A 19,256-nucleotide genomic window follows, 5' to 3' on the forward strand; every position below is an offset into this window, starting at 1 on the left:
TTGCCAGAAATTCCTGCAGTTCCTCTAATGTTGCTGTAGGCCTCTTGGAAGCCTCCCTGACCAGTTTTCTTTTCGTCTTTTCATCAATTTTGGAGGGATGTCCAGTTCTTGGTAAAGTCACAGTTGTGCCATATTTTCTCCACTTGATGATGACTGTCTTCACTGTGTTCCATGGTATATCTAATGCTTTGGAAACTCTTTTGTACCCGTCTCCGGACTTATGTCTTTCAACAATGAGATCTGTCTGATGCTTTGAAAGCTCTCTGCGGACAATGGATTTTGCTCGAAGATGCAGTTAAGAAAATATCAGAAAAATCCTACTAGAACGGCTGAACTTTATTTGTGATTAATCAGAGTCACTTTAAATGATGGCAGGTGTGTAATGACTTCTAGTTAACCTGAGTTTGAATGTGAAGGTTAATTCTGAACACAGCCACATCCCCAGTTATAAGAGGGTGTGCACACATATGCAACCAGGTTATTGTAAGGTTTTTATTTTTCAATTTTCCCCCCCTCGAAGATTTCAGTTTGTTTTTCTATTGAATTGTTCACATTATAGGTCACATTAAAGGTGGAATAAGTTCTGACATGATTCTTCTTTGTCTCATTATTTTATTATAAGAACCTGGAATTTTAACAGGGGTGTGTAGACTTTTTCTATCCACTGTAGCTCTCAGATAGATCATCACATACCATTTAAAACACCAGCTTACCTTCTTCTTCTTTGGTCTCCTTATTACTAACAGGGAAGCAGACAGAGACAGCGGCATGGAGAATGTTGCGGTTTCCATCACAGCGATGATCCAGAAGTGCTCCGAGGGCCTGGCTGCCCTGATCCAACAAGAACGCCTGCTCAAGGTTCACCAGGTACTGCCGACACGCCTCATAGTCACAGCGCAGGACATGCTGCATCAGCGTCTGTTTCTGAAAGATATGAAGATGATGAGAGTATTGATTAGTATCGCTCATTTGGATATCTTCCATGTTTCACTCTGACTTAGACAACATTGCTCTTTCAGACAAATTTATGAGTAGAAAACATGTGATGGAAACCACCACACTAAAACTTGGGGTGTTTTTTAGCAAGGTAACAGCACAACTGAGAACTAAGTTTCAAGGGAACAAAATAAGACCAAACACATGTACTTAATTAGTTAATGTTTTTTTCTTTTTTTTACAATGTATTTTAAGAGGTCATGTTTACCTCAACAGCCATTATAATAATAGCAGCTTTCTTTTTAATTGTGGAGTTAGAGGGGAGATTGGCCAGGGAGTGCACCCCCATTCCCAGGCTGTTTATAGGTGGCAAGTCCAACCAATCAGGATCTCGAATTCCACCCATGCAGTCTTTGGCCATAGGGTAGATTGTGCCATTTCCATCTCGGAGAATGATGGGAGATTCCTGGAAGAGAAATAATTATAACATTTAAGATTGGCATACAAAATATGTCTCTACAGCATGTCATGTGCAAAACATGTCACCTATATGGGACATTATCTCACCTGTCCTGCAGTAAAGATAGCCACATTGCGCTCACTCTGCCCCAGGAAGGCCAGGTTACTAGTGGGGAAGTTGTTCTCCTGTTCAGCTTTGCCTGTGGCCAGGTCAAAGATACAGTACCTTACCCAGTTACCAGTTTTCAGCACTGCATGGACTCCTGGTAGAAACATATATACAAAGTGTTGGAATACAAATCTACACAAAACTAAAGACATCAAACAAATCTATTTATTGAAGCATACACTGACATAGAAACACGGACAAAGACCGACCTTTGGAGTCAACATTCACTGCTAGAATCTCTGCCTTTTCTGGGATACAGAGCTTTTTAGGTGTGCGCTGAAAACAATCAGGAACTTTAGGAGTCCCACCAGTTTTGACCACCTGTCAGGAACAAATTGGAGACAAAAGACACATTAATATGAACATCAGGAGGAGAGATGCTCACACCTGGACAGAAACACTAACTCAAGCATTACTGATCCATTTATATCCATACCTGCAGCTCATCTATTCTGAGGAGCCTGCAGTCCTGTAATAATGATGATGGGTCCGAGTCAGTGGGAGCAACAGAGTTCTGGTTGCTCATGCTGCTTGATGTTCCTGGAAACTTCACAGCAACATACGCGCCATCCACTTTAAGCACCTAGGACATATGAAGGCAACACATGTCATGGCATAGAAACAGACAGATCAGAGACAAATGATTGATAGCAGGATCTGGGAGTAGGCAGAGACACCTGCATTACATATTTTTCCAAGACACTACATTTGCAAACTATTTCAGATGCACACACCTTTCCCACTGGGACATTTTTAACGTCCTCCACAAACACCACCTCCCTCAGAGGCCACTGCTCCTCATTCACCTTCTCTTCCTCTTTGGGAGCCGGGGTAGAACGCCTTCGCTCTGCAAGCAGTAGGACATACTAACTTTTAATCCGTTGATCACAAAAATATTGAAATAACAGATGTTGTTATTGTTTACACTAAGGAATGGCAAATCATACCGATTAAAACTATAACGGTGACCAGATGATAAAAACTTTGATGTGGACTAAGGAAAATTAATAAACACAGCTAGGTGAATAGGTCATAAGATAAGAGGAGGTAAAAAGGAAACCAAATACGCCACAGCTGGCCATGCGTCCTTCACAGAAAAACAGGCAGGGGAAAAACTTGATAAAAGCCTGTGCACCATCTGTTTCAAAGTCAAAGGACTAATGAGAGCACAGAGTGAGGCAGAAATTGGTTCTGTGCCTAGGAGATAGAGAGGGATAGAGAGGAAAGTCAAGACTTGAGTGCTGTTGAGAGAGCTAGAGGTTAAAAGGGAGAGATAGCAAGAGAGAAGCAGACATACTGTAGGGCAGTGAGGCACTGCTAGCAATGGAAGAGGTATCACTGCAAGTAGACGCTGGGGAGGGAGGAGGACCCATCTCAGTCTTCACCAGCTCTGGCTTGCTTTCCGTCCTATGGGGTGAGACGAAGACAGTGAGTTGAATTTATACTTATGATATCTAGCATAGCTACATTCTGTAGCTAGAGGGTCTAAAGTCTATGTTTTATAACGTGGATGAACAAACAAAACTAATCAGATCCAAAAATGATTTTCCCTATTTTCCCTACATAAAATACTGACTTGACTTCCTGGGTCTTAGTGGTCTTCTCCATGTTCTTGAGGCTCTCTGGTGAGCGCAGCTGGAACCTGCAACTGTCGTTCATGTTCCAGACAGATTCCAACAGGACGCCCACTTTCGGAATACCAGCATTGACAGAAAAGGCCACAGCACCGGCATGGTAGAGGGGGTTATTCCTCAAGCACACCTTAGGAAGGAACCGGTACTTTTATTTTACATTAAGGGAAAGGCTAACTCTTGGAGAAAAAGAAAACAATGATAAACGTTAAGATGGTAAACTCAGAACAGCAGAGGAGATTAGTCCACCTCTGTCATAATAGATAACAATTTCTCGAGCAGACAAAAAGTAAAACAATGAAAATTCAAAAGTCTTACCTGTGTTCCTACGGTGATGTTGGGTATTGAAGAGATGCCAGCGCTGGACTTTGGCTTTTTGTTCTTGGCTCTGGCCTTTTCAAGCATCTTCTTCCGTTGACTAAAAGGCACAACACCCCTACAGACAGACGCAAGCAGTTATGTGTCACAATTTCAGACATTCATAGCTTTCTCTGCAGTGTACCGTTCACACTCTAATCTTTGTGTAATCAAAGTGATACTTTCTGATCCTTGCTAAATGTCAGGTCTTAAGGAGGATTCACACTGTACAGGTCCCCATTGCTTATTTTGGCACAAAACTGTAGAAAAAGATACAGCTGAATCTTCGCTGAAGTAAGACCTGCTTGGTGTAACGTGCATTTAAATTTCCTGGAGACTCTCATAATTCTTAAATCATGTTAAACATGGTGTCTGTACTCTGGCGAGGCAAAATTTAACAGACATAGGTGTACTATACAAACAAAGAGAATAGCCTGTGTTGTGAATACAACGTAAATAATAATCCCATTAAATGTAGTTTAAGTAAATAAAACAAAAGACTTTTTCTTCTCACCACCAGTAAAGGCTATTCTCCAGCTGTGCACACGTGTAGAGAGCACAGCAGTGCAGTGACACCATACGTTCCCCTTGCAGCTCAGGGAAAGCCTGAGCACTGTGCTCCAGCTTAGAGGCCACTGTGCTCAGTGTGTCGTCCACCCAGGTTGCCACCTATACCACACACACACACGAGTTAATGAACAACACATTTTAATAATTGTGTAATTTTAAGATTGCTGATTAGTAACTACAGAAACATTTATTTAATCACAATCTTATGGTTCCGCAGCATAGCACATATGTTCTCTTGAGGAGTGGAGCAGCTATAATCTACCTTGTTGGTCTCTGTAGCTACAGTGGCTCTGATGCTATTGGCAGACAATAAGGTGATCTTCTCATTGGAAAGGCCCAGGAAGGATACACGTGGGTGATGAACAGAAGGATTCTAATGGGACAAATGAGTTAGTGGTATTAGCACAGACGATATAGTAATAAACCACCAGTTCTTTCAAGCCATTAAACATGCTACAATACAGATGCACACCACATTTCAGTGGAAAAATACATATATAGAACAGTTTTTTGGTAATTCCATTCACATAGGTTGAATTCTCCACCTGTGCATTCCTGTAGGGTTCAGGTTCGCTCCACTTCCACTGATAAAGTTCTCCTTTGGAGCTGACAGCCACCAGCTCTGAGAACATGGCTCCAATGCTCACAAACTTCACACCATCCTGGAAAGAAAATTAGAGAACTCAATGAATGCCAGATAAAAGCAAAACTTTACTCTAAATGTCCAATAAATTGAATGTGCTACAAGTGGACAAGGTCAAGGACATTGAATAAATCAAAGTGTCATAGTCAAGGTTTGCATTTCTGTTTTTTTTTTTTTTTTTTTAAATAGACATTACCTTGTCAGGCCACCACTGGAGCTCCTCTCCCAAGGAGACAGGGCTCTGGACAGGAATACTCTTCTTATCCAAGCTGGGCTCGCCCTCACGGCTAGTGGAGCCTCGCTCTGTGTCGAACGAAGCCCCATCCAGCCACCGGCGCTCGCGTAACCTCAATACAGACTCACGCTCACGCAACAGCTCTGAGTCGCGCTCTAAGGGAAGAAGGAGAACTGGTATGCAATAAGGTCACACCAGTGGGATAGAAGTAAGCCACTCTCTGGGAAAGACCCGTCAACATAGTTTTAAGAATAGAGAGAGAAAGATAGATTCTTTAGAATCACTATAATGCAAATCTAAATTTCAGTACTGAAAATTGAGTGGGAGTCTAAATTATACTGGTGTCAGTAATTTTATGCGCTCATATGTTAAAATGCGAAGTAAGAGAGGAAGTGGATAGACAGAAATAAAGCATGCATATGGGCTAAAAGTGGCCTAGGAAGGTTTTAGGATAGACTGCCTTAGAGGATCCCTGTTAAGACAGGTGGGCCTAGCGGGCCTTTCTCAGAGAGCTCACAGTATGTACTACACCCATGCAGCATACAACACCAAACATTTATAACCTCTAACACCAAACCCCAAAATTACCAATAGACTGAAGAGAAAATTTCCCCAGCAAACAAGCTCAAGCCAAATAATTGTGCATTTATTTATGCAAAACTTTCATCTCAGCTGAGTATACATTTAGCAAAGAGGAAAATATTTTCTCCTCTAATAACAATGTTTACTTTTATAATATTACTCCTACAGATGTAATTTCTGTCAAAGTAACTGCTTTGCTTGTTAGATAACCTTGTTAAGCTACTGGCAAGATCTTTTCTTTCAATCAATCTTAAGATAAATACTGGAAAAAAATGCTGCCTTGCTTTTCCAACTTGTCTACTGTGTTGTCTTATATTCAATAAGCTTCAAAAGCTCCATCCCCACAAACAAAAGCCATCACCAGTGTTGCCACGAAAACCTCTCTAACACCCTGCTTTCCCTGAACTAGTCTGAGGCGAGTTGTTGAGTTACCTCTGGAGGATCCTAGGCGCGACAATGAGGAGCGTCTAAAAGAGGGGTAGCCAAAGTAGCTGATGTCCTCAGAGAACATGGCATCAGCATCAATAATCACACTGGGATGAGCTGAGTGAATGTCTGCATCCAACAGGGACATCAGGTCCTCTGCATGGGACAAAGGCACAAAAGAAAAGTTTAAGAAAAATAAGAACACACATTTATTCTTTTTAAATACTGTCGTCTAGACAATTACGATGATCACAGTTGAAATCATTTAAATACTGTATTATTCTTCAACACAAGTCTATTTGTATTATAATGTTGAACTGCTGCTAAGTCTCCACTTCAATATCAAATAGTGATATAGCTTATAGAAATGATTTCTTGTTCATAAAAAAAAAATAATACACAATAACATCACTTTATATAAGCCATTGTCTTTTCTGTCCCCATTTTCTGTTCTTTTTTTTTTTTTTGGACAAACCTCCAGGGAGGTAGGACTCGCTGGCCGTGTCATCTCCATCATCTCCATCTTCATCATCCCGACTCAGCAGGTTGTTGACGGCAAGGTTGACATCCAGGTTGGTCCTCTGGAGTTCTCTAATGATCACACTCCTGGACTTCCCCTGAAGGACTACCTGGGCCTGGGGGAAAAGTACAAGGACAACAAAATTCAAAACATATTTCACTGCTGCTCAGTTGTGAATGCAGAAGTAAATGTCTGTTTACAAAAGTAAATGTCCACTATTAGCTGTACAATTTGTTTTTGGTAAGGAAAAGGTGGGGGGGAAATATTATACATGCTGAAAAGTTTGTACCTGAGTAATAAGTTCTTCAGGGATGACAGATGCCGGTATGACAGGCTGAGGCTGGCTACCTAGAAGGCCCGAGCCACGATCCCTTCCTGTACGGATCACCCTGGTCTGTCGACGGGAATCGCGAGCTGCTGTTGACGACCTGCCCGATGTCCCTCCACCGCCGCCTCCACCTCCGCCCCCTCCTCCTCCACTGCTGCCACCTCCTGCTCCACCTCCCCCTGCACCTCCTCCACTTCCACTTCCTCCACTGCCTCCATTTACACCAGAGCTCCAGCGACTCCTGTTACATACATTGCAAGGCCACGGTCAGATACAACTGCCAAAAAGACCATCTGACTAACAGAGCAGACTCAAAACACGCACACGCGTGGAGATTCAGCCTTTGTGACAGCGGAAGAAATTAACTAATGAGTGCGATGAGATTCTGCAATTTTCCCAATTTAATCAGGTATTGTAAGCGAAAAAAGTTTGATAAAGTATAATGAATTTACATATTTTGGATATTTAAAGCATTGTTTTATTTCAGTTTAACATTTAACTGTAAGGGTGCAAGCCTAGAGTTACTCTGCAGCTCGTTCAGTTCTTCACAACTTCAATATCTGGACCCACAACAACTTTATTTTGAAGAGGGAGTCGATTCCCCAGTGGTTAATAATAAAAATAAAAAAGCACAAAAAAAGTTACTGCATACTGCAAATTTAGCAGTCATTTAACATGGCCATGCTTTTTGGTATATGCCATTTGATGAACACATTTTTCCATTACATTTTAGAGCACCTTAAATGTTCTCCCTTCAGAATGAAGAACCCTGTGGGGAATACACCCCTAACAGCATCCATGCTATACTCGACAACACGGAGCTTTCACAGGACCGTTTGTCTCTGTCAACCCTGCCAGAACTTACCCAAGGGGGTTGCCTGCCAGTCTGCCAAGTGTGTCAGAGCCAGACAGGAACCAGGGCGGATCACTAGTCCTGCCTGGCCTGGAGCTCCTTCCTGTCCCTGAACCACTGCTCAACTTTGAACTGGAAACAAAAGATGGGAGATCAGTTACAAACCTACAGAAGTCCCACACAGGACCAAAAGACTTTCTCTTATATCCTGGGTTAACAGAAACTAAATTTACCCCAGGTATTTCTTAAATTATACCCCTTGGTTCAGGATTCTTTTTAATATTATATTGTGAAACAAGAGGGGTATTTTGGAGCCTAGCATGGCAACACCCTTGGGAATCTGAATTGGCTGCAACTCATTCCTCCTTCAAGACTTTCCTTTGTTAAAAGTTCTTGGGGTTTTGGGGCTGCGGCTGCTTTCTCCTATTTCAAGATTTATTATAATCGGGTGCAGTCTGCATATAACCAAAAATAGTAGCAATATTCTTAGAAGGGATAGTTCGGGTATGTTGAAGTAAGGTTGTTTGAGGTGCTTATCTATAGTCAGTTTGTCATGTACAGTAGACGGCGGTCAGCATGTCCCCAGTTTGTGGAAGCAGACAATGCACGGCTGTGGACGGTTGCGTTACCTGACTGACCCTTTTCTTTGGCACCAACCATATAATTTACATATTTTCTATGCATAAGCCCAACTACGTCATGCAATGTATTATTCCTCAGACCAGCTGTTTGCGTCAGAAAGTTGCAAGATTAGACTGAAATTAAACTTCACGTTTCTAAAGATTTCAAAGATGGTGCATGCTTGTGTTTTTCCAGGCTGTGCCACTGTAATTCTGATCCACGATGTGCTTATGCGTAGGGATGTGTGAGTTCTATGGTTAGTGCCAAAGAAAAAAAAAAAAATGACATCAAGGTAAAGCCTGGGGACCTTGTTTTTCTGCCCCCTGTCCACAGAAATAAAATCGCTCTGCTTCTCCAAACCGAGGCGAGCTGACTGCTGTCTACTGTAGGTGATACACTGACTATGGATAAGTACCTCATACAACCTCACTTCAAAGTACCCAAACTATCCCTTTAACCAATGTGTTTTAAGTAGGCAGTTGGTGTAAGGGAGCTCAATGAAACACAGACAAACAGATTTGTCAGTGTTTCATTTAACAGACTACAGTGACACTGAATTTAGATACTTTCCAACAAAATAATACAATCACATTTAATACCATAATGTAACGGAAGGCAAAGGAATACAGAAACAGGGATTCAAATGATTTTGATTCAATAAAGAGACAGCGCATTCAAACCAACAGTCAACAAGCCAACGCAATCTGTGTAACTTTTGTTACAATTCAAAATCACAGAGGATATTAGGCCCTGTTCAGTAAGCTTACAAACCTGCCATACTGTTTTCCATAGGCTTCACAGTAACCCACAGTATTGTTGATTGAAAAGCTATTCAAATTTGAAACCATCTCATCTTTTGCAAGTCTGCAGCAGGGAACAAAACATGTGTTCTGCAGAAAAGTTTGGAGCAGGGTGCTCTTTGGCCTTTTACAGCCTAATTCACATGCATATTTAGCAGCTAGAGGGGCCTTGCAAACTCACTGTTGGATGTTGTTCTGCTGGCAGGATATCGACAACTATCAATGAGACATTGACACACACACAAAAAAAAAAAAAAAAAAAAAAACGTGCTCACTGCCAACACAAAACAGAGGAGCTAGTAAAAACTTAATTTCATTAAGTAAACACTTTTGAGACTGTCTTGCTGTCAGTTGTTTGGCGTCTGTGTATTTTTATAATTACAGAACAAATGTGTGGATGGAATGCATGTCAAAAAACTCTCTACAGTGAGAATCCCTGGAGATACCATAATCTTAACAAACCCAACAAAGCATGAACCAGAATGAAGGGAATAGACCTGTAATGTATTCAGCTAGATGTTTACATCCTGATAAATGGAAATCTTTGTAGCAAAGAGACGCAGCATTCTTCTAGAAATGAAACCATGTCCAAATACTTCATATTCAGCCAAATAGGGCACAAATGCTGAAATCAAATCAAACCAACCACCATCAGTAAGCCTGAGCGTGTTCTGTGCGTCTTGTGCTAGACATCTCCGTAAGCAATCTGTTTTCCAACTCAATGCCAAAGCTAGAAATGTTTCCGGGACAGATCCCATCATAAAGAAGTCTCTCACCCATCGCTGCCATCCGGTTTGCAGAGCTCCAGGCGATCAGGCTGAACAGCAAAGCTGATTCTACACACACGTCCATCCTAAAACAGATGCATTCATGGTTTATGTTAATATGGCATTTTCAATTAGTCAAATTAGGAATTGAAAACTATATCAAGTCAAACATAAAATTTCTTCTGAAATTACCCATATCATAAAGCCAAACACTAAAACCGTTTGCCTTTAACACCTGAGTCTATGCACACCAGGTAATACATCTCACTGGTGCTGTATACTGAAAGTTATGATTAATGTTCTAACCACATCAAAACCTAAAACCATTAGATTAGGCATTAAGATTAAGTAGCTACTGTGAGTAATATTTTTAATGCACAACTGCAGTGCAAACAATGAAGCCATAACCGTTTACCTCATCCTGAACACACTTCCACGTGCGGGCACCAGTTTGCTGACATCTCTATCAAAGCTCAAATAAACAAACTGAGGTCAATTACTACATGCCGTTTCAGTATGTCTAAAGCCCTGTTCAAACTGGGTTAGCCTAATTGGGGTGGTGCCCTGCATGTAAACAACAGATCCAATCTGTCAAATCCGGTGTATGTCCCCAATTTCTACATAACCAGAAAGTAAAACGAAGAAAATAATTTTTTTTTTTATATTTAAGTCAGAGCTCATCCGATAATAGTGACCTAGTTTGAACTGAAATCTTCACATAACACTGAACTGTTTTTGTTGGGCAGCAAACAATAAACATACACTGTAGATCCCTAAGTGTCTGATTAATGCTAATGATGTTATGTCTTATAGCATTACCTCAAGGAGAAATCCGGCGTGGTTTGGACCGACAACACACTGTTTTAGGGTGGCCTGCTCCAACAGACTAAGATGTGGATGACTGCATTGGAAAAGAAAACAAGCACAAAGACAAATGAGGCAATGTCATACCATAATCAACAAGATCCTGTTCACAACAATTAAGCAAATTAAGTAAAGCAGCTTACAGTTACAATGTTGACAGAAACATACCTGTTATAACTGTATTTGTTGAGTTTCTCCGAGACTTCACGGAGCCTGACAAAAAGATGAACACTACATTAATCCAAGTAAAAGCCGTTATTATAGTAAGACCTAATTAATGCAATTAATAAATTGAGTTGCTCAGAAATAAACTTTGAAACATGAACCACTGATTACACGTGAATCATATTGATTTCACCATATAGTGAAATAACAGTCAACATCTTATTCTAACAGATCATTTAGGCGCATTTCAAATGGCTTCAACACATGTGCCTAGTTTCAATTTATCTGATAAAGCATAATAATCCAAGGGCATTTATTGTATAATCACTAATACATATTCAGCATAACATCCATCTGACATTAACAAATCTACACAGGGCATTATTGAGACCATTTGTGACTTGATATCAATAGTATACAACTTAAGATTGTTTTGTGCTCAACATTAGTTTTGACATATGGTTCTGTGTCATAAGTCATCATCACACAGCATATCAGAGCATAGGTCACAGCCCTGAGTGAGTCTGACTTGAAACTGATTATGCCAGAGTATAAACTTCTGAGGAACTCAATAGAGCAGTAAACTGTACAAAAGTATTTTGTTCTGGCCATCAGTTATGGAAATTTAAAATAATGTTTTCTCTCCGTCAGTGGCTATTGCTATGGAGAAGATGTCAGCTCAAGTAGAAATGAAGCATATTTAAAACACTTTGTTATCGCATTAAAGACCAAGTTGCTGCACTGATTCAAACATAATCCAGAAAGTCAATAAAAAAAACACTGTATTTCCAGAGTTGTACAAAGTTCAGAATAACAGAATATGATGCTTAGTCACTACATGTTTCTCACTACAATGCCCCTGGTAATTTTTTGTTGTTTTTTGTTTGTCAGAAGGCTGTCTCCTGTTGGTGCTGATGTATTAATCCAGAGAGTTTAATGCTCATCTATGCATCAGCTAGTAACCCAACACTGTCCATGCACAAAATTAATGTGGCTTTTACTTATGAAACCCCTGCCACCCAAAACATTTCCTCCCCCCTTGCTACTATAATGCAAAACAAGTGTCCAGCCTGCCTAGTGATCATGCTTAACCGCATACGTGGCCTGAGATGTATTGTATCCTGATATTTGTCTAGCGTCTGTCTAACATAAATTAACTCTCAACTCCTCCCACCTCTTTGGCCTATGCTGTCATCTGGAATATATAGTTCAACAAACTGTTTCGTCCACATGTGGTCATTAAACAAAGGTGTAGAAGCACTGAAGCACCTGTTGTGATGAATGACCTCACTCAAACTTAAAATAAAGGATGTCAACAAATGCCTATTTGCATTTTGGGTTGGAAGGCAATCACATTGTTATCTAAAAGCAGAAATCTCATCCTCCATCCATCCAGTGGTAAGTGTAAATGACACAAATAAAACTGCTTCAATAAAGAAAAGCAAAAACCTATTAACCATCCATCTCACTACAGGGAAATGATATTTGCCATTAGACTGTGCTTAACTAATGTGTCTAAGCAGACCTCCGCTGGGTCAAACAAACAACTGGCATTTGGTTGAAGAAATCCGACTGGATGTTCATGCCAGGCAAGCGCTTCTATTGAGTCAAGCTGGACCAAGCCTTTTTATTTCAGATAGAAGCACTTATCTGGTTTGACAACTGCAAGTTTCCCCATGGGGAATAGAGAGGAGGGGGCCACTCAACAGCACATGGTGACTGTGGCATGCAATGGCATGCATGCCTGGGGATGAAACAGCCGTGACCTCCTTAAGGCCTCCTCTTTAAGGAGTCGATGGTCCATACCACCAAGATGTTTGAGTGGGTTTTTCCAATAATATCTATAACCAGCAGAGTAAACTGACAATTCCTGTCAGTCAGACCAAAGCTTGTCCCCCAGAGGTCGACATGACACCAACCTGAAAAAAGTGTTCAAATACTCTGAGCCTATATCTACTCTTAATCTCAAGGTCATTCTAAAAACACTTCTCAACCTCTTTGTCTTTAAGTAGAACAGCTCATTAATCAGTTCAATCTCAATGGATGATATAAATAGGTTTATCATAAATCACATGTTCTGCCAAAATGCAGGCCGCACACAACAGACTAATGATCTTTTCAGATTCGAGCTTTCTGAAATCAAATTAATTAAACGTAGCGTGATGCATGTCAAGCAGCATGTCACTATCAACAATAATGTGTGCTACTGGCATTAGTTAACTGTGCGTGTCTGCTGTGGCCACTTGGTATTTAGGTGACAGTGAAATCAAATGTTCTATGATCATGTGAACACTGAGGAACCCAGCATCGATTATAAACACTTTCAAAGCCGTGTCTTGTCCCCTTACTAAAGTCGATAACAAGATTAATGTGAATGCAATGTTGCTAACTTAACTGTGCTTCACTGCATATTTTAGACATTTATCTCAGTGCGCAATGTTAAAAATCAGCTTAATTAGCTAATTATTGTCGGCGACGTTAGCAAGCAAATTGTGCCATTTTTATTTTCAAAAACACCTGGAGACAAAAGACGTTGAAACACAAATATTTGGCTTTGTCAAGAGCGTGTTAGCGAATTCGCTTACTAGCATTAGCAGCTAGCTATCGGTTAGCTGACGTTAGCTACTTCATTGATCATGATAATCAACGAGACGCCCACAAAACAAATACAGACACACGTCAAAAGTGTGTATATGTAATTTATACACGAATATCCTATATTTTCAACAACGTTGTGTTTTACGAGCTTTATTTCCCTCTCTTTTCCCCATCCCCCAACCCGCATTGTCTATCTCAACTTTGACTGTGAGCCAATCCTCCCAGAGAACCAAGGAAACAGCCTGCTAGCGTCAACGTTAGCTAGTTAGCATCCAGCACTGTTTAGGTAGCAGCAGGCTAACGAGGATTGTTCAAGATGCCGGGCCTTGTTTCAACCCTGGGGGGGGGGGGGGGGGGTCATTTAAATAATTTAAACCCCAATGCACACGCATGACAATGTCAACATCGTTCGTAAACACAACCTCGAATACTATCTACCACACCCCGCGCATAAATATTGATTAAATATATTATTTTCCACGGGCCGCAACAAAATACCTGTCATTGAGCTGATCCTCGGTCCCGGGCAACGGGTGAACCACGAAGTGTATAGATGTCATGGGGTCAATCCAAAATCACACAGACACGTGTGAAATAAGAGGAAATTGTTATTCTTTCGATTACTGTATATATGAGGATTCATAGGAATCGTTTAATGGCGAAAAACCTCGAGTTTAGATCCCAGCCTCCTCACCCACATGCCGCCATCTTAACTCTATCAAGCTTCTTCTCTGTGTGTTGATTAGTGCACATGCAACCGCTCCGCTGGTTGGACCCCGAGCACAAACAGGAAATGTGTTAAATTGGACGGGATTGGCCTCAAGAAGAAAGGCAAGACTACTGGAATCAAAAATACTACACTTTCACACTCCAAAGGCTTTGTTCTCTCCCAGTTCAGCCAAAGCATCTTTGTTTATTTGCATTTTCAGATACCTGCAGTACATTTCAGGTCCATTACTGTACTACAAATGCCAAAGAAGTTACCTCTTTGCAAGCTAAGACAATACCATACAAAAAGCTAGGGCAATAAGGTATCAAAATATAAACCTGATTGATCATTCAGGAGTCTCAATACAGAAGAAAAACAAGAAAATTAATGCTTTTTATGCAGCTAAAGACCAGTGTAATAAATATAATATATATTTGAAAGAAAATGCACCAATTTAACCATTATTCCAGTTATTCTGTACTTCTTAGTCAGGGATTTAAAAAACATATATAATTTGAATAACCAAAGGGGTTACATTGTTCATGATTATTTATTGATGTGTCATTTATTATTATTCTATTCAAAGCAATTTTGCAAGATATTTCAAATTAGCTTTTCCATTTCAAGGCCTAGTAGAATAAGTAACACTAACCTAAACACAGACCTAAATTATGTAGTTACAGAATAAACAATTATTATACTTATAGATAATATATGTAGATAGTTTTAAAACAAAAGTCTATTTTATATAGCGATATTAAGTGATTGTGCTTGGTGTGAATTGTTGGTCTCTGTAAATAATATTATAAAGAGTAGTCCTGACCTGCTCTATGTAAAATAAGTTCTATTATTTTATTTTTTAAAAATTGCGGAAAGATTTAAGATGGCGTCACTAAATCTTAAGTGAAGAACGTGGCCATACTTGGCATATTGTCATCATCATGGAATGGAAAAATTCATGTGGGACCCCCTCTTTAATGCTGCTATTCTTACACTAGAATTATATTTAAAACGGAACCAAATGACATATGAGCTTTATAAAAGGAAGATAACTGAGAGTCTGTTTATGTTGGGCTGCCTCTCACGAAAAACTTTGTTAGTAGGTTATTTCCCCGCATCATCTCAACCCTATGAAGTTCAGGAAATGATTTAAGCAGCAGTGGTGCAAACATGCTCTCCTAGTTCAGAAATAAGAACAAGGCAGGAGACAGAGAAATGTATGCTCAATGTTTACCTAATGTAAAACTGATTAAAGAGAAGTCTACTTTGAGTAGTGCTGTGGATGTGAGAGGGGGAACTGGCCTAGTTATGGCACACATAACTAAGGCGGTGGGGGCAGAGGAGATCATCGCACAGCATGGATCAAACAATGACATGTGATTGCTCAAATAAACTGATAATCCAGAATGAGTTTTGTATTTCTTCCGCTATATACACTATACAAGTAATTTTTAGTACAATAACACAAAAATACCTTTGCCATGGTCAGTTTGTTAAACAAATCAAAAGCTGTATACACAATTGTGTGGTGAACATTTGAATGCCTAATCTTTGATTTTATCTCTCTCACCTACAGTTTAATCCAATAAAAGCTTTTTTTTACACCAGCAGGTGGCAGGGTTTACCTTTCATAATGAGATTATAATTAGTCTCAGGAAGTATTTGTCCCTTTCCTGCACTGCCCCTCAGAGTTTTTGCCCTTAACCATTATGCACATGACTATGACATGTGCATAGCTCTAGACCTCTGTAACTGTCCAGGATGGCCATTTGTTAAATATTTATGTACTGAAATAAGATTAAAATAATGTCTTTAACAACTGGAACCTAAACTGAGAGGTTTCTTACTGAAGGAGATGGCATCTAAAATTAAGCATGTCACACATTTGCACTGCCTCAGGTCAGATTCCTCATTTATCTGCCACCTGCATCACAGGAGGAAAGAACATAGTAGCCCAACAGATAGAGATGTAAAATAATAGTGATGGTAGTGGTTATAATACAAATATCAATGAAAAAGAATAATAATGATGATAGGAATAGAAATAGTAATGATAAGACTAATGATAATAATTGCAGCACCAGGAGTTGAGCAGGAACATGGGGGCAGCAGGCGGCCTACAACCAAACAACAACAAAAACCTAAGGAAGAGGGAAGACGTTGAGTTAGTAACATGCATCAATGGGATAAGAGTGCATCCAGATGGAGAGGAGGAGAGAGGAGCTCAGTGCATCATGGGAAGTCTCCCTTCAGTCTATAGCAGCGTAATTAAGGGATGATTCACTACACGCTTTATCGAAGAGGAAAGTCTTATGCTTACTCTTAAATGTGGAGGTGCTGTCTGCCTCTTGAACCCAAACTGGGAACTGGTTCCACAGGGGAGGAGCTTTATGGCTGAAGGCTCTGGCTCCCATTCTACATTTGGAGACTCTAAGAACCACAAGTAACCCTAGATTCTGTGAGCGCAGTGTTCTAGCAGAGAAATAAGGTACTATGAGCTCTTTAAGATAGGATTGTGCCTTACCAATAAGGGCTTTGTAAGTGAGCAGAAGGATTTGAAATTCTATTCTGGATTTTACAGAAACTAATATGATCTCTTTTCCTGGTTCTTGTCATTACATGTGTGTCGCAGCATTCTGGATCAACTGGACGGTCTTAAAGGACTTATTCAAGCCGCTTGATAATGAGCCAATAATGAATAATAATAATAATAATAATAATAATAATAATAATATAAGATAAAAGATTAAAATAATCCATCTTAGAAATAACAAATGTGTGGACGTGTTTTTCTGTATCATCTGATTTGTGCAATGGTACGTAGAAAAAAAAGCAGTCGAAGTTTGTTTTCAACTTTAGTCTTGTCTGGGCTGTCATTGGTGTCTTAGCACATCTGTTCAATAATAGGTTCAAATTATGCTGATGTCATTAGTAACGAGCTGAAATAATGGCCAATACTGCAGAAATCATCATTTGGAATAAAACTGTATTTTTGATAATTTAGTCTCACTTTTTGCTCTAAATGCCACATGTCATGTAACCAGCAGAGGCAGAAGTTTAGGACCTTTTCTCTGTGCTTACTGAGTTCAACTCAGAGGTTGATGAATCCAGTTCCACTGATCTGCAAACAGCCCTGTAATCATTTTTAAGAGTGAAGTCAAACAAAATCCCAGAAATCTCCAGGAGCTATATTTAGGTATTGGGTAACCTACTATGTTATCAAATGACCTCTGGTGTTGTTAAATACGGGTACAAAAAGTCAGAGCCTGGAAACTGCACTGTCATCAGAGCAAGGTTAATGGATTTGCAGCTTTAGAAAATAAGTAAATTCATTCATAGTAGTTTAATTAAAATAAGCCTTTTACATGGATAAAGTCTTACTTTCATGTATTGAGCCATCTTCCACATTCATTCAAAGATCAGTCTATCAGCACCAGCTCCTGTCACTCAGGCCCCAAACAGAAGTTATTCCCAGTGAGGTAAGACGATCGCTGGCTGGAGAGTAAGACTTTAAAATAACTCCTCTTAGTGCTGGCTGTGACATATCGTTACCGGCCCGGGGCAGGATTGACCATGAGGGGGTAACTCTGCCTGTTAGCAACAGGTCAGTCCAGTTCTCGCGCACAATCCCCTCTGTTCCAAACACCCAGTCATAGATGCTGCACAGCTTAAAGGGCATTATGCTGGCATTACGCTGGCCTGCATGGACATGAGAAATAACAAGAAGTAATGAGCTGTTCCACTATCTTCTAAGAGGCTTTTACTAGAGAGACAAGCATCCATTTCTCTAACACCAAATGAGAACAGTGACTCCTTGTCAGCCTTGTCTTTCTTGCCATTCAACATCACTTGCATATTTGCTGATGTTGTATTGGAAGTTACAACATCTGGGGCAATGCTGGGACTAGATTCTAACAAAATACATTTGTACATTGCACAATATGGGGGGATGTTGTAAAGTTTTGCTCAAAAGAGCATGGCCATTGTAACTATTAAAACTGGCCAATAATCTGGGTCCCCATTTCGTCATGCTTATAAAACTAGAGCAACCTGATTGGCCTAAGACCAGGACAACCTCTCACTCTGAATGTAAAGATAAATAAAAGACTGAGCCACAACCATTATTACAGAGGTCATATCAAAATAAACACAAATAAATCAACACATTAAAGACAGTTCTGCAATATGTTTCAGTTTAAAGCTGCACAAACGTATATTTTTATAAAGACAATAGATTAAGTAACTTTGTCTGACGTCAAAGGCGTTGCTAGTAGTGACGAACCCACAGAGATTACACCCAACTCAGAAGTTGATAGGGAGCAGAGCCTTATGGTCTATTTTGGATCATTGTTTTGGTTCAGATCTTCCAAGTTGCCAGAAACATAACTCCACATGCTTATGTTGCTCTGTGTCTGCACGAAGTGTAAATAGGCAATTTTTGCAAACACTTGCCATAGAACAGGGGTATTCAATTAGATTTCAAAGAGGTCCAGTTAGAGAAAATTTCCCGAAGCAAAGGTCCGGAACATCAAAACGACTAACTTGCGTTATCATTCAGTACTATAACCTATAGTTGTATCAACACATGTTTTTAGTCAACAACGGACTGTCAAATCAAATAATATTTCAGTCAGTTTTCACATCAAACTGGAAGGATAATAAATAATAACTATTCAAATAATAAATTCTAAATTTAAGTAAACTAAATTAAAGTGCCTAATTTTTAGAAAAAATTTAATAAAAAGTGTAGCTTGAAGTGATGAAGTGTAGTCTTAACCAATTTTATAATAAACACACAAATGAACAGCTGTAAAGCCTCCTCTTCTCTTTCATTTCCTCTTACAGAACTTCCACTTTCCTACTTTCTGTTGTTCAGTGAGAAACGTGAGCTCCAGCTAGCATATTGGAGATCTATGAGATATTCTGGTTTTGAACTGCCCGTGGGAGGAATGTACATGTAAAAATCTGTACATTCTTGATTAAAAGTCATGTGAAATCTCTTTTATCTTTCGTCTCCTCAATT

The 19,256-nt window shown here is 39.8% G+C and overlaps 1 protein-coding gene across 1 annotated transcript in view; it reads right to left on the reverse strand.

The window, feature by feature from the left end:
- The window catches only part of ubr5 (ubiquitin protein ligase E3 component n-recognin 5), a 35,298-nt gene extending 21,050 nt beyond the window's left edge, over positions 1–14,248 (reverse strand). The window contains exons 1-21 of the mRNA XM_046055419.1: positions 14,023–14,248; positions 10,930–10,974; positions 10,717–10,798; positions 9,907–9,983; positions 7,722–7,841; positions 6,818–7,097; positions 6,484–6,643; positions 6,015–6,164; positions 4,962–5,155; positions 4,668–4,784; positions 4,385–4,495; positions 4,067–4,221; positions 3,514–3,631; positions 3,141–3,325; positions 2,862–2,971; positions 2,299–2,411; positions 2,001–2,147; positions 1,774–1,885; positions 1,504–1,658; positions 1,205–1,402; positions 714–924 (exon numbers count right to left, since the gene is read on the reverse strand). Coding sequence (XP_045911375.1) covers positions 714–924; positions 1,205–1,402; positions 1,504–1,658; positions 1,774–1,885; positions 2,001–2,147; positions 2,299–2,411; positions 2,862–2,971; positions 3,141–3,325; positions 3,514–3,631; positions 4,067–4,221; positions 4,385–4,495; positions 4,668–4,784; positions 4,962–5,155; positions 6,015–6,164; positions 6,484–6,643; positions 6,818–7,097; positions 7,722–7,841; positions 9,907–9,983; positions 10,717–10,798; positions 10,930–10,974; positions 14,023–14,084 — 2,902 coding nt within the window. The 5' untranslated portion in view covers positions 14,085–14,248. The remainder of the gene's footprint in view (positions 1–713; positions 925–1,204; positions 1,403–1,503; positions 1,659–1,773; positions 1,886–2,000; positions 2,148–2,298; positions 2,412–2,861; positions 2,972–3,140; positions 3,326–3,513; positions 3,632–4,066; positions 4,222–4,384; positions 4,496–4,667; positions 4,785–4,961; positions 5,156–6,014; positions 6,165–6,483; positions 6,644–6,817; positions 7,098–7,721; positions 7,842–9,906; positions 9,984–10,716; positions 10,799–10,929; positions 10,975–14,022) is intronic.
- Between the last annotated feature and the right edge of the window lie 5,008 nt (positions 14,249–19,256).

This window comes from Micropterus dolomieu, linkage group LG01 (assembly GCF_021292245.1).
Source record: "Micropterus dolomieu isolate WLL.071019.BEF.003 ecotype Adirondacks linkage group LG01, ASM2129224v1, whole genome shotgun sequence".
Taxonomy (NCBI): Eukaryota; Metazoa; Chordata; class Actinopteri; order Centrarchiformes; family Centrarchidae; genus Micropterus; species Micropterus dolomieu.